This window comes from Callionymus lyra, chromosome 3, assembly GCF_982586985.1.
Source record: "Callionymus lyra chromosome 3, fCalLyr1.hap1.1, whole genome shotgun sequence".
NCBI lineage: Eukaryota > Metazoa > Chordata > Actinopteri > Syngnathiformes > Callionymidae > Callionymus > Callionymus lyra.
Window position 1 is genome coordinate 12,459,893 of NC_141820.1, and position 26,915 is coordinate 12,486,807.

At 38.5% G+C, this 26,915-nt stretch overlaps 4 protein-coding genes across 8 annotated transcripts in view; 2 read left to right on the plus strand and 2 right to left on the minus strand.

Moving 5' to 3' along the window:
• The window catches only part of scn1bb (sodium channel, voltage-gated, type I, beta b), a 10,506-nt gene extending 8,048 nt beyond the window's left edge, over positions 1-2,458 (minus strand). Inside the window, exons 1-2 of the mRNA XM_087786478.1 lie at positions 2,169-2,458; positions 1,795-1,902 (exon numbers count right to left, since the gene is read on the minus strand). Of these exons, the coding sequence (XP_087642604.1) occupies positions 1,795-1,843 (49 nt within the window). The 5' untranslated portion in view covers positions 1,844-1,902; positions 2,169-2,458. The remainder of the gene's footprint in view (positions 1-1,794; positions 1,903-2,168) is intronic.
• Positions 2,459-4,317: 1,859 nt separating this feature from the next.
• zbtb22a (zinc finger and BTB domain containing 22a) lies at positions 4,318-10,359 on the plus strand. 2 transcript variants are annotated; one of them, XR_015710737.1, is made up of 5 exons: positions 4,318-4,628; positions 4,964-5,178; positions 6,457-7,186; positions 8,501-9,635; positions 9,725-10,359. XR_015710737.1 is itself a non-coding variant. In XM_087786479.1 (4 exons), the coding sequence occupies exons 2-4, from the start codon at positions 4,972-4,974 to the stop codon at positions 9,538-9,540; spliced, it is 1,977 nt and encodes a 658-aa protein (XP_087642605.1). In that variant the 5' UTR covers positions 4,318-4,628; positions 4,964-4,971; the 3' UTR covers positions 9,541-10,359. The 2 variants fall into 2 exon arrangements, 1 of the variants encoding a protein (XP_087642605.1); XM_087786479.1 differs by having other exon boundaries at positions 8,501-10,359.
• Positions 10,360-11,193: 834 nt separating this feature from the next.
• Positions 11,194-17,103, minus strand: mbpa (myelin basic protein a). Of its 3 annotated transcripts, XM_087786481.1 has the most exons (7): positions 16,896-17,103; positions 16,236-16,331; positions 16,024-16,050; positions 15,835-15,855; positions 14,651-14,709; positions 13,542-13,625; positions 11,194-11,939 (listed from the first exon to the last, which is right to left on the minus strand). In XM_087786481.1, the coding sequence occupies exons 1-7, from the start codon at positions 17,013-17,015 to the stop codon at positions 11,789-11,791; spliced, it is 558 nt and encodes a 185-aa protein (XP_087642607.1). In that variant the 5' UTR covers positions 17,016-17,103; the 3' UTR covers positions 11,194-11,788. The 3 variants fall into 3 exon arrangements, with proteins under 3 accessions (XP_087642607.1, XP_087642608.1, XP_087642609.1); XM_087786482.1 differs by lacking the exon at positions 14,651-14,709 and having other exon boundaries at positions 16,896-17,102; XM_087786483.1 differs by lacking the exons at positions 14,651-14,709; positions 15,835-15,855 and having other exon boundaries at positions 16,896-17,101.
• A 5,064-nt stretch (positions 17,104-22,167) lies between these two features.
• LOC148083311 (uncharacterized) lies at positions 22,168-25,192 on the plus strand. Of its 2 annotated transcripts, none has more exons than XM_087785714.1 (5): positions 22,168-22,309; positions 23,308-23,401; positions 23,490-23,577; positions 24,691-24,810; positions 24,921-25,192. In XM_087785714.1, exons 1-5 carry the CDS (start codon positions 22,210-22,212, stop codon positions 25,155-25,157), a joined length of 639 nt encoding a protein of 212 aa, XP_087641840.1. In that variant the 5' UTR covers positions 22,168-22,209; the 3' UTR covers positions 25,158-25,192. The 2 variants fall into 2 exon arrangements, with proteins under 2 accessions (XP_087641840.1, XP_087641838.1); XM_087785712.1 differs by having other exon boundaries at positions 22,173-22,309; positions 24,691-24,816.
• Positions 25,193-26,915: the final 1,723 nt, after the last annotated feature.

Here is a 26,915-nt window from a genome sequence, read left to right on the forward strand (position 1 = left end):
CCATTTATTTTAATCTGCAATATCATCACAAAAATATCAAAGCACTGGTCAATTATTTTTGTTTTATTCTTATCAGATACAAACAAAAAGTAAAATACAATAAATAAACATTACTATTTATTATTTAGCTTGTATTCACTGCTTCATTTTACACGTTTCCCTCCTTATTTTTGCTTGATGTCCCCTCAAACCAGCCACTGTAAATGAGATGTGGCCCCAGAGGAAAACTGAATTGCCCACTACTGTAAAACTAATAATTGTATTTTTTATGTATTTCTATTATTTATTGCCAGACTCTAATGACAATAGGGTTTTGGTTTTCAGACTTTTATGGTTAACTTTTGTTATTTTAATTGAAACTAATATGTGATTAAAAATAACTATTTAACAGGCAGAGGAAATGTAATTATAAGTGCTAACCTTGCACTTAGAAATGTATTCTTATTTAGCACTTTCCATGTCAGCGTTGTGTTTGTGCAGCAATAATAGTGAGAAGACGACACTGAGGGCGTATATTGATCGTTGTTATTAATCAGTTTTCTGTCAACACGGTGCTTCAATGTTTTATTGACACAGAGTGAAGGACGGGTCAAACCACCTGTCCTTCTATTATGTGTGTGTTGTGTGTGTTTGTGTGTGTGTGTGTGATTAATAAAAGAAAACGCCTGCAGCGAAGCGTGATGATGTCTTTTTCAGATTATTTTTTTTTATCAAGTTTCATTTCAGGTCATTTTATGACTCAAAACACAGGTCAATAAGCCTGGATTAGTGCTAAAGTTGTGTAGTTGTGCTAGCTTCTTCCACTTGTGTCTCTCTAAATATGATGCAAACACTTTACACATTTAAATGACCCACAATACTATGTATTGTTTTGTTTTTTGCTTCTTTTAAATTCTGAAATCAGGTTCAGATTATAATAAGACAAGATCAATAACAAGATCATCCCTTTTTCTTACTGTGGAGAAAATATACACAATAAATTAACTTTATCATGTTTTAACAATATGTGAAATTTACTACTTTATATAATTTTCCCTTTTAATGGCCTTCATAATTCTAACACTTTTTTACCCTTTGATTCAGGCTGAGGTGCATTTTTCTTTACCTTGTTAAAGCAACACAATGTAACATTGAGTGACACACCTGAGACATTAAAATAAGATAACATGTGTGGCTCTGAGCAAGACTCTGATAAATGTAAACATCTTTACATAATTATTCTTACATAATAACTGGATTATAGGTTTAATTCTCAGCAGCCATGATGTCAAAATGATAATTTCTAACCAATACTATACATAAACTATATTACAAATACATTTTTCGATAGAAAATACAATCATCGTAAATGGGAGAGCAGGTGATCACAAATCTGACAAATCCTTCTAAAGAATTGTGGATCCTGACGTTAAATCCAGAACATCAACATGTAGCGTTTTCAATATTTACTAAAATACACCCTTTTTTTATATAAAGAAAAGCAGTGTTGATTATACACAGGGAGGGGCCCCGTGTGGCCCTACTGACAAATAAACTTTACTACGATTTACGCTCGTATTCTTAGTGAAGTTCTAAATAGTACAATGATCATTTAATTTTATTATCGTTTTTTAACATGTAATTGAACATTTGTATAAAAAGATTGTTTGAAAATATATAGAAGAAGCTGTAGGTCCTTAAATCTGGATGATTTCTACGTTGTCAGTTTTATACTTGACCTTCAATCCTGGTCATATAGGACCTCGGGCCACATCTGTCATAATAAACATGTTTGTTTTGGAACCAAAAACTCACCGATAGGGCCAATGGAGCCGACGAGGATCAGCAGATGAACGAGTGTCATGACCTCCGATTTGCAAAAGTCCTCGTTTGGAAGATGCTTTACTGTCCTTTTTCTTGGTCCTCAAAAAAAAAGAAAAGGTGTGGCCCTGTCAGCTATAGCAGCTACACACACCGAGCTGACATCAACACGTCTTTGGCTTAAAGCGGATTATTTATGATTATTTTTTTGTTGATGATCCAGAATGATCCAGAACCTGAGCTGATGTCCCTGAGATCACGATGAGAAGATCACGATACGATGATTCAAACGTGCGACAGAAAAGCTACTTGACTCCATCCCCACCCCTTCTTTTGCATATGGAAAAACCAAAAACCAAAAACGCTACCTCTTTTTTGTCTTTTTCTTTTTCAACAGGCTACACATCAGACATGGGGGTCCCTTCACAGGCCTCCACCCATCAACCTGCCCGCCCGGGTCTCCAGCAGCAGCGTCCTCAGCTCATTGGACGGCGTCCGTGCACGAGAAGATCCAGACATTGCATAAAAAACATCAGGAGGCACGAAAAATGTAATCCGAGCCGGCGACGACAGATGCGATGACCTCGGAGTTTTTTTTTTTGTGTGTGTGTGTGTTTTGAGCTGCGCCACAGCAGCGCGAGCCGAGGATGCTGCGGATGCACTGCGGTAAAAGGAGCCAGTGCGCGTGCGCGTGCGAGCGCGCCCTCTGCGGGGTGCGTGTGTTTTTTACGCTGCGAATAAATGACTGACCCTGTGATGTCTGTGCTTCAGGTGATATATGTGTTGTCGTGTGATGGATTTGAAAATGACAACAAAATCATATTAAAGTGCACTGGCCCTTTAAGAAACCAAGGTACCGTTGCCAACCACTAGATGGCGTCCCATGATTTAGTCAATTATTATTCATGTTTTAATCATTATTTATTTGCTTTTTTTCATTTAATTTGCAAATCATTTAATCGAATGTGTTTGTGTTACATTTGCGTCTTTTCTTTCTGGTTGTTTGTTATATTCTACTCCTTTTTGTGTCTGGTCTACTGTATTTCATGAGCTTTTGAAAATGTGCATTTAAATCAAAACCGGGTAATGAAGTGCTGTGAATTGCACATTAGTTATTTCAATTTAATATCATGTTTATCGAGTCCTCTTGAGTACAATATTATTTATTAAATCAACACAATTTAATCTTTTTAAACGTGTCCTCAATACTATACTATCGAATGTGTTTAAAAAAATAGAAAAAAAGAAATTTAAATAAGGTTTTACATAAAACTGCATATGGGAGCCAGTAGCTGACATTCATTGTATTTATTGCCCCTGAACAAAATTTGAATAAACATGAAAACAAATATATAGAAAACAACTCCTTCTACCGGTCTACTGCCTTGGTCCTGAATATTATAATTGAATGTATTTTTTTTGTTCTTATAAATTATTGTATAATTAAGATTACCACTGTTATGCAATATGTTGTATTATTGTATTACATATTTTAAATATATAATGTTCCATTTATTTAATCTGCAATATCATCACAACAATATCACAACACTGGTTATTTTCTGGTTATTTTATTTCAGATAAAAACAAAAAGTAAAATCCATTAAGAAAAATATTACTTTTTCTGATTAAGCTTGTATTCACTGCTTGATTGTATACATTTACCTCCTAATTTTGCTTGATGTCCCCTCAAACCAGCCACTGTAAATGAAATGTGGCCCCAGATGAAAACTGAATTGCCCAGTACTGTAGAAACCAATACATGTATTTGTATTTATTTCTATTATTTATTTCCAGTCTCTAATTATGACAATAGGTTTTTTTTTTTTAGACTTTTAAGGTAAACTTTTGTCATTTTTTAGAATATGTTTTGCCCTTTAAAACGATGCAAGTGAATGGAAAGAAAATACTCTGTGTTATCTTGACCTAGTCATCAAAGTATATATTTTATTGAGTATTGTTTTGATTTTTTAAGCGCTTTGTGACCCTGGTCTGGAAAAGCGCTGTACAAATATAAATTACTTACATACTTACTTATTTTGAATGCTTTTATATGAGAGGAAATTGTATTGTCAACTTTGCCCATCTCACTCTAGAATGTTGATTTTCAACTATTTTAATTTTCTTTTTGTCTTATGTTATATCATGAAATGTAAATAACGTTTGATTTCTCGTCAAAAATAAAGCATAAAAGCAAAACTATTCAGCATCAAATTTTAATTTATTTCATAATCTTCAAACAAATATTCTGATTTGGGGTGTTTGAGTATATAAGAATCGATTGTAACTGCAAAGTGCTGCTGTATTTAAAGACTCAGACATTCAGGTCAAAAAGAGGGAGTAAAACACCATGAGGAAGGATCTAGAAAACATTTAAAATCCTCTAATAAAATAAAGAAACGTATTTACACAATGGTGTCCAGCAGGTGGCGCCACATGCACCTTAACGCAGTGTTGAGCGCACACTGAAAACCAGCAGAAGAAGAGCATGTCAAAAATGAACAAATACGAAATAAATAAAACTACCATCTGTCTTGGTTTGCAAACGCTTCAAACATACGAAAGTAAACACAGACCGATTTGTCTTTGCAGTTATAAGTTCTTAAAATGAGCTGCATTACGAGACGGGGATCGTGTACACGAATGACAAGAGCGCTGCGCCAGGAAGAAGAGCTAGCTGCTGCTAGTCGCGCTGTCGCTGGATTTTAGTCAAATAAACCCCCTTTTTTTATTAAGAAGAAGAAACCTCGATGTGGTAAAAATGTTTCAGGGATCCCCACTGTCGTCACCTGCGTACATCTGAAGACCCACGGAGCGGCTTCAACAAGGTTAAGATGCTAACTGCTCGAGCTAATGCTACCTTGGTTTACTGGACACTCATTCAATGCTAACATGTTTTTTTTTCAATGCGATTCACAGGAAGCTGGATTTGTATCTTGTGGGTCAGAGTTATCTTTAATTTATTACACGTCATCGCATGAATCAAACGTCATAATGTTCACTCTGTGTTCTGTAGGTCCAGATTTACCTCTCAGGACCACTAACTGTCCAACAAAGCATCATTTATTAACCTTGTTATCTGGCTGTATACACTCTTGTAATAATACTGTATGATCATCTGCCAACATTAACAATGCATGCTTTTCTTCCCCCCCCCCCAAAGGTGAGACAATGGAGTCCAGTTGCTCAGCTCCTGTGGTCATGGCCGGTCTGACCGTCCAAGTGTGTTTCCCTGCTGCCCGAGCTGCAGTCCTGGACAACCTGAACCGTCAGCGAGAAGAAGGAAAGCTTTGTGACCTGACCATTCAGGTGCAAGGGCAGGTGTTCCGGGCACACCGCTGCGTTCTTGCCGCCTCGTCCCCTTATTTCCATGACCAGGTGAGCATTGACCACCATCACAATAGGATATAAACAAAGACCAAATGTAGGCCTGTGCAGCACGGCAACCATTTTACATCCCTTTTTAATTTATAAAAAAAGAAAATGATCTCTTTATGTAAGTATTTAATTTTTATTTATATAGCGCTTTTCCAGACCAGGGTCACAAAGCGCTTAAACAATCAAAACAATAATCAATAAAGTATATACTTTAAAGATCAAGATAAAACTGAAAACACAACAGGAGTTCCAGAAAATCAAGGAAAAGCCTGAACAAATAAAAACGTCTTAAGATGTTTCTGAAAGGAGTCAGTAGATCCATCAAGCACAAAGAGAGAGGAAGATCGTTCCAAAGCTTAGGATTTTAAAGCGTTTTACAGTTTGAAATACACTGCGTCGGTAAAGATGAGATATAGAATTATAGAATTTGTTCAGTGAAATATAATATTAAACATATTTAACACACTAAAAAGGATTTAACTATTATGTAAACAAGAAAAAAACGTCAAACGAAACAAACGTTGATTTGCAAAAATACAATAAGCAGGTACATTAAATTCAACAAGTATATAAGTAGTAACAGTTATTTAAGGTTCTGAGCAATAACAATTAGACAATACATGTACATAGTTATTTGACTGAATGCGTCCTTAATAGACATATGACTAGGGGTGATATGATACAAAACAAGGATATACAGTATCTGTAGTATTGTCTAATACTTGACTCTGGTGTTGCAGAATTTACAGACCACATGACTCTTGACAAAGTCATAACTAATTTAATTTGTTTTGAAACCAAAAGATGTCCAAACATGAGCTTTAAAAGCTGCTGGAGTCGACTGTATCCTCTCGTCCTCATTCAAGACCGGTGTCTCGCAAGATATCATTATTCTTTAAAATGAGTCGGACGTTATTATTGATTCATATTTTCCTAATACTCCCAACTGTGTTTTCGGGTTGGGTGTTAAAGCAAATTGCGTATGTTGTCATCATTAGCTTCCACTTAGCAACATTAGCAAAAAGAGTTCATGCCCACATTTAAAGATGACAACTCTCTAAACTACAAATATAAATCCTATATTATATCATATATATTCCTCATCAACATGTGCTTTGAATTGAGAGTTTTTTCCTGCTCTGTTCCCACTCTTGACTCAAATCGTATTTTGAATTTGCTCTGTGTCTTTGCGCAGCAGTGAAATGGGTCCCACCTGAAACAAATTCCCGTAGTGCTCATATGCTAACTTTTTTTTTTTCCTTGTTTTTTTCCACAAAGGTGCTACTAAAAAACGTGACCATGGTCTCCCTCCCCTCCGTGCTCGACCCCGTGGCCTTCGAGAGCGTCCTCAGCTCCGCCTACACCGGCCAGCTGAGCATCGTTCAGGACGACATCGTCAACTACGTCACCGTGGCCAGCTTCCTCCAGATGTGGCACATCGTCGACAAATGCACCGACATCCTGAAAAGGGCCCGGCCCTCGACGGAAGTGGCTCCCGCGGACCCCGCCTCGGCCGCCCCCCACTCGGACGCCGCGTCCCGGCAACAGTCCCCCAGCAGCACCGAGTGCTTGTACCTGGAAAGGGAAGGGAGGAGGAAGGAGAAGAAGCCGGACGCGTTGCCTCCGTTGGCGACTTGGAGACGCCCGCAACAGTTCCCCAGGTGGGAGCGACAACGCCCCTCGTCCGCCCAGCACTCGGCCGACTCTCAGCTGGACTCCCTCCCGGGCTACCAGGACGCCGACTACAGCAGCTGCGAGGAATCCTGGGTCCCCAAACACGGCAGAAACCTTCCCCTCGACGGCGCCGACCATCACGGGGACTTTCATGGCGGCGAGGCGGGGAAGCAGAGTTCAAAGCAGCAGCAGCGGGGGGCGCCGCTGAGCGCCGACAAGAACAGAGGGAGCGAGGAGAAGCGGAGGAACGAGAGGAGAGGGATCGAGGCCGACGAGGGGGTCGGAGAGGAGGCGGCCGAGAAGAAGGGCGACCCCTCACAAACGAGTCATTGTGGTAAGTCGACAAAAGGTTCATTTTTGACCAAACACAAAACACAAATGATGACAACAGAACTTACTCAAATTTAACTTCAGCTTTAATGTAGGATTTATATAGATGATCAATTATGAATCTCTTATTTCAAACCATCTTCCTTTTTAATGTTATATATTTCTCCTTTTGATCATTTCCCATTAGTAGTTGCCACAGAAAGACATCATTATTCGCATTAAACCTTCTTTATCACTACCTAGTCCCACATATCCTCGTCATTAACCCAGATCTCCATCATTAGTTTTCTTCTTTCTTATAACTATAAGATAAAACTGTTGCCATTTCCCCTTTTTATCTGTTATCTATTTTCATTGTCAAACTGTAGCCTTTGTAACATTTTAGCGTTTTTTTCTTTTTATATATGACGAAATGTACAACCTCAAATACTCAAATAAGTAGATGATAGATCATAAATTAAGATTTTCCTGTTAATAATTTAGACTTAAACTGCAAATCTATTGATCTGTTCTTTTATTTATTTGAACGCTCATCTGTTTAACTGTCGATCAGCAATTGCAGAAATTCTAAATCTCCAGAGGAAGCTGTCTAAGGGACTTATAGAATTCTGCCTGTCTCTCTAGCACAGGTGTCAAAGTGGTCCAGAAAGGGGCCGAGACGGTGCAGGTTTTGGATCCAACCAGTCCAGCATATATAGTTGAACCAATCAGGCGTCTGCAGACAGTAATCAATTAATGGTCAATCAGGTTTTGCTTGTTTAAGTTCACACCTGATTCGCTAACTCATGTGTGCTGGACTGGTTGGAACAAAAACCTTCACCGTCTCGGCCCTTCTCTGGACCACTTTGACACCCCTGCTTTCTAGAGCGTCATTTTATTCATGGAATTCATGAAAATGTGGTTTAAAGAAACTGGAACTTTTAATGAAAATTGTGCCAAGCTTTTTTGAAAATTGTCCAATTTTCTAGAAACAAAAATGACTAATAAAAAGTGTAGCCTTTTATTGACATTAATCCTCATTAACAGCTTTTCCATTATCGGTTTGAATCCTTTTAAAACATTTTCCAGAACTCATGAAATGTACTGGCCTTGGAAAAACAAGGCACCAGGTTCATAGAATGACCCAGATGGTGTTTCAATTTAATGTGGAATTGGTTGTCACTGCTTTTACAAGCCAGGTACTTCATATATTTATTGAATAGAAGACTTGGGAAGGAATGTGTTTATGACTATGTAATGATGTTCAGACATTTGTGTTGCGGTGCTCTCGGTTGCTTCACTTCACTTCCTGTTTCCGCTCGTGTGTTGTCACCTGCAGACTTCCACCCCGCGGCGACCGACGGCGTAGACCGCAGTCAGGCTGAAAACAAGAGCGGCGTGGACGACGGTAAAGAAAAGTTTCCGAGAACCTTGCCTGGACCTGAAACCTCCTTGGATGCCCAGAAGGGCGACGGACCCCCGATCCAAGCTTCGGCACGAGGACCGTGGCAGTGGTCTCAGCAGGAGGGGGAGGCGGGCAGGGACGAGGACGAGGACAACGAGGAGGACTTTGAATGTTTCTCCGAAGGGGCTTTTAACAGGGACACGTACGATGAGATAGAAGACGGAACCGGACAAGTTTCTCAGAGGCCACTGTTGCCGGAGTCGCCTGATGTCATCATGGTGGGCTCGGAGAGTAACTGGCCCTCTAACAGCACCACACAAGGGGGCTCGCTGACCCCTTCTCATAGCCGCCATTTGTCCCCATCCTCTGCCGCTTTCCCGCCATCATCATCTTCTCCGCCGACTCCATCGTCCTCGTCCCTGGTGAACTTGGCCGGCCCCGTGTACTCCGGCAAGGTCCACTTCTGCCACTGCGGGAAGGCCTACACCCTGAAGAGCATGCGGGACCGACACGTGAAGATGCAGCATCTCAACCTCCGACCTTTCGTCTGCCCCGTGTGCACCAAGTCCTTCAAGATGAAGCACCACCTCACCAAGCACCTGAAGACTCACGGCGGGCTGCGGCCCTACGAGTGCGGCGTGTGCGGCAAGAAGGTGATCTGGAGGGACAGTTTCCTGAGGCACCAGGCCCGGTGTCAGAGACAGGCGGCCGGGTCCAACAGCGGCGGCAACGCGGCCTCGGCGCCGGGCGAGGACGAGGGCGGCTACGGCTACGGGTTCGAGGAGGAAGGGTTCATGGCCATGGGGGGGCAGGTGAAAGTGGAGGAGGTGGACTTCCGTGGCGAGATGGAGGAGGCCATGGGCGGACTTCTGGGGGGCGTGTCCGGGATCGTGGACGAGCTCAGGTCCCAGTCGCAGAACATGAACAACCACGTTTTTAAAGAGGAGGCCAACGAGCGCTTCTGCACCAGTTAAAAACTGTGAGTCTTTTTGAGAGGAACTTTTATTCGCTTTCGTGTGAAGGAAAAAACACGGACGTCACGCTGGTCCAGATGTTTACAGACGAGGAGGTAATCAAAGCTTTAGTTGGTGAAGCTCCAGAAGCTGCTTTTCTCTTTTGTCACCAGCCTGATGTTGACCGTGAACAACGCCCTCCTAGGTATCTGCGAAGGAACTCACCCATTAGGATCGCGATCGAAATATCCAGGGAAATGTCGAACCAACATGGGCTTGCCTTAAGTAAAGTAGACTGTGTCTCGGGCGGAGATCATAAGGACTAAAAGGTAAATACCTACTTTCCCAACACGGAGTAATACTATGTGTGTCAAACTATTATCTTGAACCGATGTATAATAGGGCTACGTCACCACATTGCTTCTTACGATTACCGATGTCACAAAACATAGCAAAAAAAAAGGTGTGTATAGGAAAAATAAATGCTGCTTCATTCCACCAGTTTCATTATAGTTATCCCAAATACCATTTTCCCTCTGCTGACTTTTTTTTATATGTTGAGTAAAAATAGCCGTTTGGTTTGAAACATGTTGTTTACTCGAGGCACTTTTTTTTTTAAACCTTTCACCAGTGTTTCTCTGAAGAGATTAATCACACTTTTACTAATACCAGATTTGGTTGGGTGGTGTGTAAGTGCTATGAATGTAAAGGAAACTTGCACTTTGCACATCATGTATTCACTTGTGAGTATTTGTGTTTTATGATATTAAAAGCTGTGTGTGTTTTACTGTGTATCGTTGTGGCTTGTTTCATATAAAGCAAATGTGTCATTGTGAACCATGTTGGTACTTTTTTTTTTTCTTTCTCCAAGCTATGATCAAGACCAGTGACGTGTTGGTGAGGCTTCATGAAACAGTTGATGAGGTATCATGATATGGTGTCTTATTTTTTGAAATACCACTAGATGGCGCTCTCTGTTTTATAATATTTGAATCTGGTTTACTAATTCAATGAAACCATGCATTGTTTTCAAACTGAGAGTGACATCTAGTGGTCTTTCAAAATGAAGACACGGTATCATGATACATCATGAGGCTTCATGGAACAGTTGATGAGGTATCATGATACAGTGTCTTCGGTTTGAACGACCACTAGATGGTGCTCTCTGTTTTATAATATTTTACTCTGGATTACTAATTTAATGAAACCAGGCATTGTTTTCAAACTGAGAGTGACATCTAGTGGTCTTTAAAAATGAAGACACTGTATCATGATACCTCAACTGTTTCATGAAACCTGCTCAAATCCATTACTATTTCTTTACCATCTGTATCAAACCTACAGGCCAAGATCAACTTTTGTGGCCCATGTGAGTTTAAAATAAAGGTTCAATAACAATTTTCTTACTTGATGGATCTACTGACTCCTTTAAGAAACATCTTAAGATGTTTTTATTTGTTCAGGCTTTTCCTTGATTTTCTGGAACTCCTGTTGTGTTATCAGTTTTATCTTGATCTTTAAAATATATACTTTAATGAATATTGTTTTGATTGTTTAAGCGCCTTGTGACCCTGGTCTGGAAAAGCGCTATACAAATAAAAATGACTTACTTACTTTTTTTTTTCAGTTCAAAAATCAAAATGCTTACAAGTAAATGTCAAGCAGGAGATTGACAGAGATACCAAAAATGTTTATTGCAAGTTAGACTGTCCAAGGAAAACACAATGAAGATCAAGCACATCTTAGTCAGTTATAAACACATCAGGTCAGCAAAAACACAACGTTCTGACAACAAACCTTGTTATAAAACCAATGTTGAGAGAAATTATAATCTTTGTCTTTCTGCTTATTACCACAAAAAGTCCTTCCGGCTTTAGTACGCTCCTTCTTCCTCTCTCCATTTTACAATCCTGCCAGTCTCTCACCATCTCCACCTTCTTTTCTTCCACCTTTACATACATTTAAACTGCACATGTTAGTTTAAATAAAAATAGTGCATTTAAAGGGCATTTAACTTTTCATTGTAAACATTGAAATACATTAATCACTAATAATAATCATTGGACTTGTACGATGGTGTCAAAACATTTAAGATAGCAAAGAGACAATTTGGGGGGTGAGTCCCGACATTTATATTTATATATAAATATATAAAACAACATAAGGAGAAGACATTTGTAGGGACACGCCTCGGACAGCAACAGACTTCCTTAAATGAAGTTTTAAATTAAGATATTCACAACTGACGAGCACCTTGGGTCAAAAATATTCACGTGTTAGTTAACACTTCTGGAGGTTGTGAGTCCATTTCTGCTGCTTCCTGTGGTCCCGATTGGGTCGTATCTAGTGGCGGGTCCTTGGCGGGGCTTTCAGAAGATGGTGCTCCAGCGTTTGGGAGGAGGGCGGGACTTGGTTTCTCCCTAAGATACAAGATCACATTTCAAAGTACTCAGTACTGGCTGGAAACTGGCCTTGATGCATTTTGAACATTTTCTATGCAATAGATTGTTCAAAATCATGCATAATTGTATTTTTTTTTTGTATTAATATCACAATAAGATTGATGATACTTAGAGTGGTATTTGGATTGGACTAGTAACTCATGGACAATAACTTCAAATCAATTCGCAAATGTCGAACAATTTCAGTAAAGCAGGAGCGTTCAACGCACCAATGCAATGTTGTTTCCTTCTGCTGTCACGTGCATACGCTACTTCCTGATATCGTAGGTAAATGACAAAAAAATGTTTAAAAAAAGGGTAGAAATCTGACCAAAGAGGAAACCATTTGTTTTAGGCTAAACATAAGTTTTGTATATTAGCATTACCTGTTTCCAAGACCCTTTTCAATAAAGGTAGAAGTCCTGGGGAATTCCAACGGGACTAAAATCTGTGGTTATACTTGAGTTAAACACATCTCTAGGTTGAACAAATCCAACCTAAATGGTGCTAAAAACATACATTTGAGTAATTAAAGCCGTATAAAATATCAGACCGATTGAAAACACAGCATCACTGTTGAAAGGCTCTAGTTGTTGGTAGTCTCATGGGCAGGAGGTGCTGAGGTAATCGGGGTCTCCAAAGAGAAATATGGAAGATATTGGATGACGATTGAAGAGGATTTTAGATATTGTATAAATTGTTTCATCATTTGTCCTCCATTATCTGTAATAATTTGAGTTATTGAATTTCTGACCCGCTCTAGTAGAAGAACTCACATTTCCCCCGAACTCTTCACTGGCTGCAAGTTTCTCTCAGGATCAATTTTAAAATTCTGGTTCTTACTTTCAGATCTATTCAGGGTCAGACTCCTCCTTACATCACTGATCTGATCCAGCCTTACACCCCAGCTCGGGCTCTGAGGTCTGTGGATCTTTGATATTCTGGGAGTCCTGTGTTTGTCTAGGTGTTGTCTTGACCTTTTAAGTATATATTTTATTGAGTATTTGTAGCAAAGGAAGAATCAGAGGTGAAGTTCTGGAAGTTCAGAAAAGTGCAGAAGGCTGGTTGAAGTCAATGTGTCAACGATTTTACAGTTGTATGACACACATTGAATTATTGAATATAAAACAGTTATTGAAAAAAATTATTCAGTCGCATCAAATTCTTTATCATTTGTTGCGAAAAAACAGAGATTTAACTGTCGCAGGACCTCTATTTCTGATTCTGATCAGTGATGGAAATCAATATTATGTCATCACAGACTCAGATTTTGCCTTGAAGAAAAACTCAAACATGTTGGCAGTTATTTTGAATTGATAAGACCTCAAAGTCATTCTTTTGCTTCTTTCTGGCGTCATATTAGATTCAAACTTTTGATTCATGGGAATCAAACTCACTAAGGCATGATGCTTTTCACCAATAATAGTGGACTATTCTGAAGCACTGATCGAAATGACACAATATAAAATAGCCATAATAAAAAATGGAGGACGACCATGTTTGTTCATCACTCGCTGATCTCTGAGGGTAGAATCTCCGTAGTGGCAGCTTTTAAAAGTGTCTGCTGTTGATGGAACTCACCAGGTTGAAGAGTCTTGACAGTGTGTTTTGCTCTCTGCGTCGTCTGACTGGAGATTTAGCGCCGTCAGGCCTGGGCGATTTAACCTGGGAACAGAAGGTTCGTCTGAATATTAAATGGAAAGAAAAGTAACAATTGAATCCTTGAGTTGTTTAACTCATCAGATGTCACTTTTGAAGATCCATGGTTGATCACTTATTCATACGAAATAGTTGATTTCAGTTTAATTTTCCTTAACCTTTTGGCCAAATAGTGGGGAGTCTTGTGGACTAATACTACGGAGCATCATGGTGCAGTTTCGTAGCTTAACAAAGTCTTACTAAAACGTGAACCAAATGAAAACAGTTCAAGGTCAGTAAGCACAACCAGAATTACTACATAAGGTGCTCTAGTTAATAAGACTCACCGTTCATTTTTTTAATCATATTGGGTACACCTTGTAGTCTTAAAATTAGGGTTTGATCTCTGTGACCAACAGAAACTTGACAGCAAACATTTATCTGACGGACCCTTTTATTTCCGATTCCATCTGGCAAAATCTGAAGGGATACACTAGCACTCAACTCCAAATATTTGGGTCTCTACTGATATTTCATCTAAGAACTGGATTTGTGTTTTTTGGACCAGATGAAGAGAAGGCTTGTTATCTATACATCCCTTTATTTTTATAAGTTTCGACTTCTCTTAGAAACGTTTTTATGTCTACCATCTCAACTATCTCACTATCTAAGAGCTTCTTCACAACCCTTTACATTATCTTCACGAACAACAAAAATGATTTTGCCAATGGCTCTGATGTGATTTGGGAGTCACACAGAAAAGTTTGAAGGGCACTAAAAACACTGTTTCGTCGCCTAAATTCTCATTCAGTCCTCACTCCTTTTTTAAAAACCTTTTGCTAATTTCACACAAACCCAGAGAGAGCAAGGAGGGCGTTTTTGACTCGGTTCATTCTACAAGCTAGATTGATTCTTCATTGATATTGAGGATCAATTGTGAACAAAGCTGAAAAACAAACATGAGAATAACTAAAAGGAAGAAAAACGGTTAAATCAGTGGCTGCTGAAACAAAGGGGGGGCAGAACTAAAGGTCCTGAGAGTAGATGTTTACCGAGTGGGGGTCATAAATAGCCGCGCAGTTTCAAAGTCATCCAGGAGCAGAGAGTCGCTCTGGATTAAAGCAAAATGCGAGTTGAGTTAGGAACATTTTCTTCCTGTTCAGAATATGAGACAAATAACATTTGTGTGACACACTCAAGAGCGGCTTCTTTAGGTTCACCGGGGTATCAAGCCAATCGTATGAAAGCTCTGTGACGACGGTTTGGTCGACACATGGTAGATGTTTGTATGATGTTGACCATTGGATTTTAATTCCTTCTTTTTGTGGCCATTCAGAAGTAAAGGTACCAGAGCTTTAGATAGCTGGCCAAAAAATTTGTTATTCTAGTGACAGGTTCATGAGGCTTCTGGAAACAGTTGATGAGGTATCATGATACAGTGTCTTTCTTAAGCTTTGGAACGATCTTCCTCTCTCTTTGCGCTTGATGGAGTCTACTGACTCCATTAAGAAACATCTTAAGACGTTTCTATTTGTTCAGGCTTTTCCTTGAATTTCTCGAACTCCTGTGTTGTTCTCAGTATTATCTTGATCTTTAAAGTATGTACTTTTTTGAGTATTGTTTTGATTGTTTAAGCGCTTTGTGACCCTGGTCTCGAAAAGCGCTATATAAATAAATATTACTTACTTACTTACTTTCTTTTGAAAGGCCCCTAGATGTCACTCAAAGTTTAAAAATGATGCCAGGTTCCATTGAATTGGAAGCTCAGAGCAAAGGATTATAAAGCAGAGAGTGACATGATACAGTGTCTTCATGTTGAACGACCACTAGATGTCACTCTCTGTTTGAATCATGCCAGGTTTAGTTGAATAGGTATATCAGAGCCTAATATTATAAAGCAGAGAGTGACATCTAGTGGTCTTTCAAAATGAAGACACTGTATCATGATACCTCATCAACTGTTTCATGAAGCCACTTGAGCCCATCACTAGTAAATTACCATCTATATAATATTTTTTGTAATTTCCTGCTACATTGCTACTATCCATGTTTATGCGGGAAAGACCCTTTTATTTTATCAGGCAAAATCGTTTCCAAATACATGTTTCTGGTCTAATGAAAATCCTGCATTTTTAAACCAAAATAGCAAAGAATTTCCACTAGTGTCCCTGCAGAGGTAGCTCATGAGTGTGTGGTATACTTTGTTGTAGTCATGCAGGGAAGTTGTGTGACGTACCAAACCAAAGACTTCCCTCCACTGGACATGAAAGAAAAAACAACAAAAAACAAAAGCATGATGAGTTGTGAAAAATGGTGGATAAGGATGAATCAGATGGATGATTTAACACAGAATAATTGGACGACATCCCACGATGTCACAGGAAGTTCTTGAGCAAAAAAAAAAAAACTTTAGAAAAGGACTTACCCTGGATTTTGGACGAGGAGATGACACCTGAGCGCCACAAAGACAGAGCAAATGAACAGTTAGAAAGTTTGTCTGTCTGCCATCTATAAGGTCGTACATCATATTTTTGTTTTGAGGTTTGTGATCGTTAGAAACTAAGATTGTGTTCCATCTCACTTTTTCTAAGAATCAAACCTATAATGAGTTGACAGCAGTTTTGTTAGTCTACTCACGATGCTCCTGAAGAATTGAACCACTGCGTTTTCATTAGCACGACGGCGAGCCGCGGACTCCTTGGCGGAGGTGGAGTGTTGACCCCGGAATGAGCCCTGCCGACAGGAAACACCGACCGTGATGTGTGCGACAGACATTTAGAGTTGATATGTTTATGTTATACTTGAATTTAAGAAAACTTACTTTAAATTATTTATCCTTCTCAATATTTTCTTGTGGTAAGCTAACATTAGTCAGTGAAAACTTAACAATATCAAGGAAGAAAAACTCACAAAATTGCAAAAAATATTTTTGCAATCTTTGTTTGAGTTAAGTTCCAATAATCGTATTTAAAGAAAACGTACATCTAACGAACTTTCCAACAATACTATTGGTCATGGACAAAGTGGTTTAATTATACTTGCAAACGGCTAAAACTCAATCGTTAGTTGCACCAACTGAAGCAATTGGGGTAAAGTGTTCTTGCTCAGGGGCACAGTGACTCAAACAAATGGCATCAAACTAGCCACCCTCCGACGAAACAATTATACCGTCTGTGCCATTTTTAATACGATAAATCTTGGATTAAGGTATCGTTGGTCGAAAATGTTTTTTTAGTTAAGGTACAAAATTCTACATTTGAAGCATCTCCTTCTATAAGGCTTGAATCCAGCACTTACTTTACTCCTTTTCTTCTTCTCGCCGCCAAAGATCTTGCTTAGTGAATCCATGACGCCCGGGTTCTTCTTTTTCCTACCAAGCCCAAAGCTTTTCTGCCCAGAGGTGCCCGGTGTAGCCATGCCAGTAGTTCTGTAATCTGAAACCTCAGCTCCTCCTTCAGACTGGTTCTGGATCTTTATGGGCTGTCTTTGAAGGTTTTCAATCCTCAACATGGGCCCGGGTCAAGAGGGAGGGCAACTGAGGTCTTTGGCCGATGTCCAAGAAGTCTTTGTCATATTCCCTGATTGTGTCAGTCTCTGCCGCCCTCGGAATGGAACCCGGGCCTTTGTTCTTCCTTGCGTCTGCCTCACCCTGACCCCCGAACAACAAGAGTTATCTTATAAGTCTGAACTCACTGCTGGTGAGGAAGAAGACTCTGTGAGTCCCATTGTTGGGTTCGTTGTGTTGATCTTCTCAATGGACACGAGGAGATGCAGATCAAAATAAGACATTCTTAACCCTGCAGGCCCAAGACCGAAAACTTTTGTTTGTCAAACACAAACTGTATATGAGTACTACCCACACAGAAAAGTTGAAAGATATTTTTCTGGAGATGTAAGTGAACTCTTATAACTTTAGGAACAGATCTTATTTTTAATTGATGCTTTTATTTCATGTGCTGTGCAGCCACTTCCTTTACCGCTGAACTGACCTGAACTCATGCAGATGACAGAAACAGAAGCCTTGTGTATCCACTTCGAAGGACTACGTTTCAACCAGTTTACATTTTACTTTAGGATCCTCAGGATAGTTGAAGTCTTATTTGTGGTCAAGCTCCATCATAGTACCTATGATTTAATGGCGTTAGGGTTGCGTAAGAATGTGGGACTGGGAGCGACAAAGTGGTCCCTAGATGAGGCTGCATGGATTCAGGAGGACACCCTTAACTGCCAGAGAGCCTCAAAGAATGAATGTTCTTAGGAACCCGCCCGTGAAGGTTCTCATTCATCCAGGTCAGTGTTGTCCCAGTGGTTCAAAGGCGAGTCAACTGGACTGTGTAGAGTTCCAGGAAGACGTTACTTCCGAGAGATTTTTACGATTCTTAGGAGCTCTGTACATGAAAAACAAGAAAGGTCATATATCGGTTGAACATACTGAGGCTGACTAGTGCTGACCAAACTTACTTTCTTCTTTGCCTTATTAATTTCCTGTCTGGTGTCCTTAACCTTAACTTGAAAAACCTTTGGTTAACAAAACAAAAATTTTGTTGAGATACTCTGGGCTAAAATGATACTTGTATTAATAAAAGACATTGATAATATTGTGTTAGGGTTGTTGCCCTGTTACACCCAAGAGGGTGTTTGCCTACAACAAAGAGCCCCATTCACCAACCCACTAAGGAAATTCTACCCACTATCCACCCTTTAGATCAGGGGTTTCTAAACTAAACCTCACCGGGGCCAGAGATATTTTAGCGATCGATTTCATTGGCCGAGAAAAATGTATTTTTACCCTACATTTTAATACATATGCTTTAGAATTCGAGCTGCTGTGGAAGGGCCATATATGAGTTTAAAAGAATATAAAAGTAGTCATGCTGGACTATGTCTCTGGGAAGAGCTTGTTGATGTAGGTGGGAAGAGGGAAGTCTTTGCCCCCCTGCTGAACCTCTTTCCCCTTTGACCTTGAAAGTGGAAGAAGGCGATTGCGAAGATATCGAAGACTCCGAATCAACCGATAACAATCTCCATGTGGGGGACTATCACTGAGGTCCGGGTCACCAGTGCGCACATATATAGGGCTACATGTTTATCCGCCGATATGTACACAGTGAGATCTCTGTTTCACTGGGAGTGGTCGAGCCTTCATGCAGCACCCACGGTGTGTCCAGCACAAGTACCGTGCAGGAATGCGTACCGTGGGCTTGACCATACCGCCGTTGTCCTCTCGTCCAGAAGAGCCTTGGATTTGTCCCCCGAAGCACTGAGGGGCGAAGACGGAGAGCGGCCGGAACAATGGCCACCATGCAAGGGAGCTGTGGGACACGAACACTGGAGATATCTTTGAACCCCTGCAGGAATGTTGATCCAAACCAAGACACCCACCCGAGAGCCAGCTGAATATCTGCATCTGGACAATGAATGAAGTCCTTCATCGACTCGACCAGGAAACGGCTACATGCGGCGGTTCGACACAAATATTAGGAAACTAGACAAATTAAACATCTCCATGTTCTTTTTTTATGGGCCATATTGGACGGTGGCCTGCCCCAGCGTGAACCGCTTGTGTCCCATAATGAACTGATACAATTGAACCCTCTCCATCAGCAAGCAATATATGAGTCAGATTCTAAATTTGTTGCTCTTATTTAATTTCAGGGATTACTTCAGTTCAAGCGATATTGTCCGTGAACTAGTACATGTTGAGTAGTTTGGAGACAAAGCCCAGATGGTTTGGACACATAAAGAGGAGGATGGAGAATGTTGGAAATTATCTTTTGCTCTCCCTTAACTCGGAATGTAAGTAAGTAAGTAATTTATATTTATAGAGCGCTTTTCCAGACCAGAGTCACAAAGCGCTTAAACAATCAAAAACAATACTCAATAAAATATATACTTTAAAGGTCAAGATAATACTGAGTGTAGAAAAAAATATAATTCATAATACCTTAATACCTGGAAGGTACCAGAAAAAAATAGGTTCAAAGACAGGCGATCTGGTTCCATGGATAGTTAAAGGCTTCAAGAAACAGCTTCATTTTAAAGACCACTAGATGTCACTCTCTGTTTGAAAATGATGCCATGTTTTATAGAATTAGTAAATCAGAACTAAAGATTATAAAACAGAGAGCGACATCTAGTGGCCTTTTAAAATGAAGACACTGTATCATGATACCTCATCAACTGTTTCATGAAGTTTCTCCTATGAGCAGAGACATGCGGTCTGAGGAGGCAGTGCCTCACAAACTGCATTGATACATAATTTGACGCAAGCCGGTTGCCGTATCTCTGAATGTCACCAATATAATGCTCACAGATACGATTATTTGGCTTGATTTAAAAAGTTTGGCTGATGTATTTAACCATTAAAGTTTTATGTTCGTAAGGGTCTTATTTAGTAATGCTGATCGGAAATACAAACGCAATGAGAAGGCAAAGCTTGAGGCACACACTACTGAGGGATCAATAAAGTTTTACCTTACCTTACCTTACTGTGCCTCCTCAAGCTACCTCACATCTACGTTGAGGGCTAGAGACTTTTAAAACTATAGAAAATAAGGTGAACTTTTACAACAAAGTAACAGAGGTTTGTGTGGCGAAGGAAAGACGCATAGACTTTTGGAGAAATAATTTATCAAATCATGTTTTTTAAACTATCTTAGTCATGTGACTTTCTTTATTGTCATTGTACAGAAGAACACAGCAGTGAAAACTGGCAATGAAATTTCGTTGCTTGGCAACCGTTTAAAAAACACAGCATAGGGTGATTGTATAAATATAAATATTAATAAGTTATAAACAGAAAAAATAAATGTTTTAAATATTGCATATAATAAATGTATATAATAGTATAAATATAAATAAGTGAAAAATAGTGCAATATATACCTGTATATAAATAGAACAAATAAATAATGTTTTAAATATATAATATATAAAATATATTGTGAAAGATGGTAGGTTTATGCTATAACTGGCAAGGAGGTGAGGAAATCAGTAATATAATCATAGAAACCGTGTTTTAAAAATTTCACCCAAGAGCATGCTTGTGCATGTGTGTGTGTGTGTGCTTGTGTGTGTGAAGAATAATGTTGTGATATGAAATAACCAGTATCCAATTTAATAAGTTACCCCTTTTGGGTTTATATACTTGTAAAAGACTCTAAAGAAGTCAGTACATGCTGGTCCATTAAAGGTTGAAAAGTTGAAGATGAAAATATCATCCCCTGAATGAGAATTCACTCTGTTGGTTCATAACAAAATCAAGGTATTAATTTTCTTTTAACCTTTATCTGTTGTTTGTTTTTTTTTAGTTGAAATATACATAAATTCTTCTGTTGATCCTAAACCTCTCGTCTCTGTCGCAGTGTTGCAAAAAAGAGTGCATGATGTAGTGAGGAATCAAAACAAACTGAGTCTTTGTGCTTCGAGTCTTTGCGCCGCTGCCAACTGAGGATGGAATCATCAGCTTATGACCACAGACACATTTGCATGGAGTTGTTTACCAGGCTCAGCCCAGGATGAACAGAGGGAGAGTCGATTACAACTCACGGTCAAGCTTCTCTTGGATCTTATAATTTGTTAGCTTTATAGTTCCAGTTCCTTATGGTGTGCTCATGTAGCTGAAGTGCTTCACTTAACTCTCACTGTCACTAAGTCAAGACACTTTGCAGAGAGACTTGATTTTTAAAAAGCAAAGATCCTTGAAACTCTGGTTTATCTGTGAGGGTAGAAACACAATAAAAAAATATTTACTTTACTACTTTTCCCTTGCTAAAGTTGATTGATGGCTCAGGACACACAGAATCATGAAGGAAATTCCGGGCCCCCCAAGACTAATACCACAGCGACCCCTACAGGAAAAGATGTGCTCCTAAAAATAAAGTCCCGAATATTTCTGATAGAAAATCTCGATTAAAATGGTTTAAATCACTAGAATTTAAAGTTAATAAATAAATATATATCTATGTCTTTACTGGATGTTTTAATAAATGTTGGACACATCTTTATACTTTAATTCATTTATAATAATAAAAAAAAGATACAAGAAGGGGATCTATTCATTTATATGAAATAAACGTTGTTTATTGAACAAATGTGTTCCTCTGTGTGTGTTTAATTATAAGAGGAATTATGATGGTTTTATACTAACCATTACGAGATGCATGTTGTTTGATGAATAATTAAATAATGTGAATTTTTTTTAAATTTTTTTTATATTTGACTTAATTCATAAACCTCACTACACGTCATTAAATACTTAAATGTTATTATAAAGCTACTGGTTCAGTAAATAGTTAATCATATATTCCAATCGCATTTAAAGATTTTTTTGTAAATGAATAAACTTACACAAAACGATCGTTGATCACTATAAAACGTTTAATGTAAGTTTGAGTTTTTTTCCCCATAAAGTTATATTTGTGTACGTCACATCCTTCAAAATATCGTCACTTCCTGGTTGTGAATCCTGTAATGCGATCTAAACTTGTTTCTGTTTGGTTGCTGACGGAGTGAGAGAGAACAGTGCGCATGCGTATGGGTGGCAGTGCGCACGCTCGTGTGAATACTAGCCCTTCCCCCTAGCCCTAGGGGGCGTTCCAATTCTCCGTAGGATGAAGGACGCACACTTGAATCGGAGGGTTATGAATGCTTTTCCAATAAATGCGTTATTGCGACCCAAAATGGCAGGCAGAAACGCTTTGGCATACAGATGTGAGTATTTAACGATTTTAATTTGTTAGTAATATTGCAAAAACAATGGATGCTAGTGATGCTAATCTTTAGCTTTTAGTGACTGTTCATGTAACTCACGTGAAAGCATCGTTTTTGCCGATATTTCATGTTAATAAACTATAAACTAGAGTTGACACGATGAAAATGCTAATCTTTACCTTTTAAGATGAGTGACTAGTAGTGAAACTCGAGTGAAAGTCTTGTTTTTGCCGATATTCCCTGTTGGTAAACTCTAAACTAGAGTAAACACGGTGAAAATGCTAATCTTTAGCTTTTAAACTGAGTGTCTATTCATGTAACTCATGTGAAAGTCTTGTTTTTGCCAATATTTAATGTTTATAAACTAGAGTAAACACAGTGAAGATGCTAACCTTTATCTTTTAAGATGAGTGACTAGTCGTGAAACTCATGTGAAAGCCTTGTTTTTGCCAATATTTCATGTTTATAAACTAGAGTAAACACAGTAAAGATGCTAATCTTCATCTTTTAAGATGAGTGACTAGTCGTGAAACTCATGTGAAAGCCTTGTTTTTGCCAATATTTCATGTTAATAAACTACAACACCTGAGTAAACACGGTGAAGATGCTAATCTTTATCATTTAAACTTAGTAACTAGTCATGAAACTCATGTGAAAGCCTTGTTTTTGCCAATATTTAATTTCAATAAACTGTAAACATAGTGGAGATGCTAATCTTTATCTTTTAATATGAGTGACTAGTCATGAAACTCATGTGAAAGCCTTGTTTTTGCCAATATTTCACGTTGGTAAACTATAAACCAGAGTAAACATGATGAAGATGCTCATCTTTATCTTTTAAGATTAGTGACTATTCATGTGAAAGCCCTGTTTTTGCCAATATTCCATGTTATTAAACTATAAACCAGAGTAAACACGGTGAAGATGCTGATGCTATTTGTGAAAGCCTTGTTTTTTTGTCAATACTCCTCGCTCATAAACTATCCGAAATCACACAGGGACGCCTCAGGAAACGAAGAGGCTCATCACCTTCCGTGCTGACCATGAGCAGGACTTTCACAAGTCCAAATTTAACGCCAAAATACTTTGGATGTGAGTTATTTGTTCAACGTACAACAGCATAGCCGTAAACATGCAGATTCAACCAAATGAAAGAACATAAATACGATGTCTATTTCAGGAAACTGGTGCAAGAGTTGGGCCTGGAAGGCAAGGTCACAGCCAAACAAGTCTCCAAAAAGTGGGAGAACCTTAAAAAAAAGTATAAGGTACGTTTTTATATATGATTATTAAACGTATACATTCAGTAAAAACGACAACAAGGAATGTCAACATCATTATTATTGAGGCTGTATTATAGGGCTGTGTATTGATCATGATACATGTGTTGATGATACGATATATTGTGATACTGAAGTAACAACGATATATTGTTTCTTTTAAAGATGCATTACTTTTTCTGGCTTTTACAGTAAATAAATGGGGTAAATACTTTTTTAAATTAAACATGAAATTACTTGATGGGAAAGTGCTTCTTAAATTATTAACAAAAATGTAAACTTATATTAACAATGAAGTGCATTAACAAACAACCTGGAGCAACATGAAATATCTAGTATCTGTCAGTGTTTAACTGTTTAACTTCAAACTCTGTTTTAAAGACAAAATCATCTTTAACGTCTTTTAAAATTACATTTTCTTTAATTCAAAGTTATTTTATTCATTGTCTTCTGTAAAAAAACTGAATTGATTTGATTTGACACGATTTAAAAGTAAGTTAGTAAAGCATTTAACTGTGTTATGATAAACTAAACTTGTTATTTTTGTGTCATTGATCGCCGTAAAGTTTATGGATTTTAGATTTAGCGCTGACGTCGCACACACGGAACTCTGTCATTCTTTATTCAACCAGTAATAAACACAAACTCTCTATTTATTATATGCAGCAGATTCCATTGATGAAGTCAACATTAACACTAACAAAGAACGTTTGTTATTGTTTCACTTTCACGACGTCGACTGAAAGTTTCTATCGTCTCTACAGAACAGCAAAGTTAACGGCTTTGTTTTGTTTCGTCTTTCTTGTTTCTTCGATCCGCTCGTGTTCTTTGTCGTGATGCGTCTTTAGATGTTTAATAAAGTTAGTTGTGTTGAATATTGTGGTGTGATTTGTCCTCCTCAAAAATATATATTTTTAAAAATATCGATACAGTGCTATTGAATATCGATACAGTATCATGAATAAAAATATCGCTACATTGATATTTTCTAACACTCCTACTGTATTGATAAAGGTGATGTGTATTTGTGCGTCTTTTCTCCATGTCTGCATATTTCTTTTGACGTGTTTTGTGTCTCGCTTCTCTGTACTTGTGCGACAGGACCAGACCACGATCGGTACCTGGCAGTACTTCGAGGTAATGCACCAAGTGCTGGGAGATGGTCCTGCTGTGGACCCGTCGGTCGTGGTCTCATCGTTTCCACCTTCCACGCCACTGCTGGTAAAGGTACTCCATAAAAATGCTGCTCATTATTACACTTTATCATATCCTTATCATACCCAAATGATCTTCATTTCTGGATCATGGTCTTCATGATCTATGGTCTCCAGGAAGAAGCAGAACCGAGTACGCCGGAATCCAGTTGTCAACAGTCTCCAGGTGCGAGCGCGTCGGGGGCCGCATCACCGTGTCCGAGCCCGCCGGCCAAAAGACAAAGACTATCGACGAACCCTGTGCTGGACTTTCTTAAGGAGGAGGCCAAGAGAGAGCAGAGAAGACACGAGGAGAGCGAGGCCAAGACGGAGCGTTTTCTAGATCTGTTCGAACTACTAGTTGACAAGATGTAAATATTTACATTCAAATGCTATTTTTCTAATAAAAAAAAAAAATTGAGAATACATCTTTACATAAAATTGCTTGTCATGATCTTGCTCAGCAGCAGACCACTTCCTCTCTTAAGCCCCTCTTGGTTCGTTTAATAAAACAAATACTTTAAAGGCTGTAAAACACTTAACTTTAGACTAGATATACTTTTGATCAAAAATGAAATGTCATACAGCCTTCAAATGGGAAAACTTATTCACGCAAAATCAACGTTTATTTACACACACAACGATCGGAAAATGACACGTTAATGTACTTTATCCAAAAAGCAAAATTAATCGGTTTGAGTCAGCTGAGAACCTTTTAGTAAACGACAACAAAAGTAACATAATATTATTTGCATGAACCTTAACAAACATCAACAGCCACGATAAGCACTAAACGTAGTTCAACAAAGAAATCGATACATCGCTCGCTGGTATTGTTGCGCGTTTAGTGGTGATTTTAAAAAAACAACTAATTTTCAAGCAAAATCATAGCATGAAATGTTCCACCAGCACTTGGATGTTTCGAGGATATAACAGGAGCAACTCCACTGTTGTTATTGCAGACATCGATTTACAAGAAGTATTTCAATTAAAGGACAAGAACATTTGATCTTTTCTAATATCTTTGACACCTACTGTGTTGATAATCATAATTTGTTAGTGTCAACACATCTTTTCACAAAAAAAACAACTAGTTGAAAGATAACATTTGTGTAACTTTTGTTCTTTTTACATTTTTGTTCTAAACAGGTTTTAAAGTTAACGCTTTTTATATAATACAATTCAAAGTTTAAATATAAAACAATGCACACATTAGCACTGACAAACTCTATATTAATTAAAGCAGATAAGCTGCATATTTTCTTGTTTACTTACTTACTAGTAAATGTTATACAATTTTGAAAGGTTAAGAAGTTTTATTTTATTTTAAGTAGTTAAATTGTATGATTCAAGCTGCTGCAGTAATAAAAAGTTGTATTTTTCTGAGGTTATACAGGTTCAAAATGTATCTTAAACAGGAGCTTGTACCTCGTCAGGTCCTTGATTTTTTTAAGCAGCAATATTTTTTTTATTTTATGATTATCTAAGAAAAAGTAGTCTTTGTAAGGGAAAAAATTGTAAAGATGATAGTGATGGGTTCATGAGGCCTCATCAACACATCATTAGTAGTGATGTTTAATGGAAAGAACCTGGCGATCAATACGTTTTATGATAAAAAAGCAATAATACAATATATTGCGATACTGTAAGAACAAGGATATATTTGTTGTATTGTGGAGTACTTGACTCTGAATTTACAGACCACATGACTCTTGACAAAGTCGTAACTGATTCTATTTGTTTTGAAACCAAAATATGTCCAAACATCAGCTTTAAAATCTGCTGGAGTCACTGTATCCTCTCGTCCTCAGTCCTGCAGAATTTCAATGTTTCATTGTTGCACAACATAAAACAACAAGGTCGTAAAAATGGATCATTAAACTCAAAATTTAGCTTCTAAATTAAAATAGGACTTCAAAATCTATGGAGATATAGTCCCAGCTGTTCTGCTCTCGGGCTCTTTCTAAGTAATGGAAAGCAGGCTGAGTGACTCGATGTAAATGTTCCTTTAAAGAACCCCGTTTCCTTCAGGATGTGACATCATCACACCAGCCAGGACTGATGTCTTTTGTTCGGAGGATGAAAAGGTCCTGGAGCTGCCACCGCCTCTGATTTATGACTCTCCGGGAATCA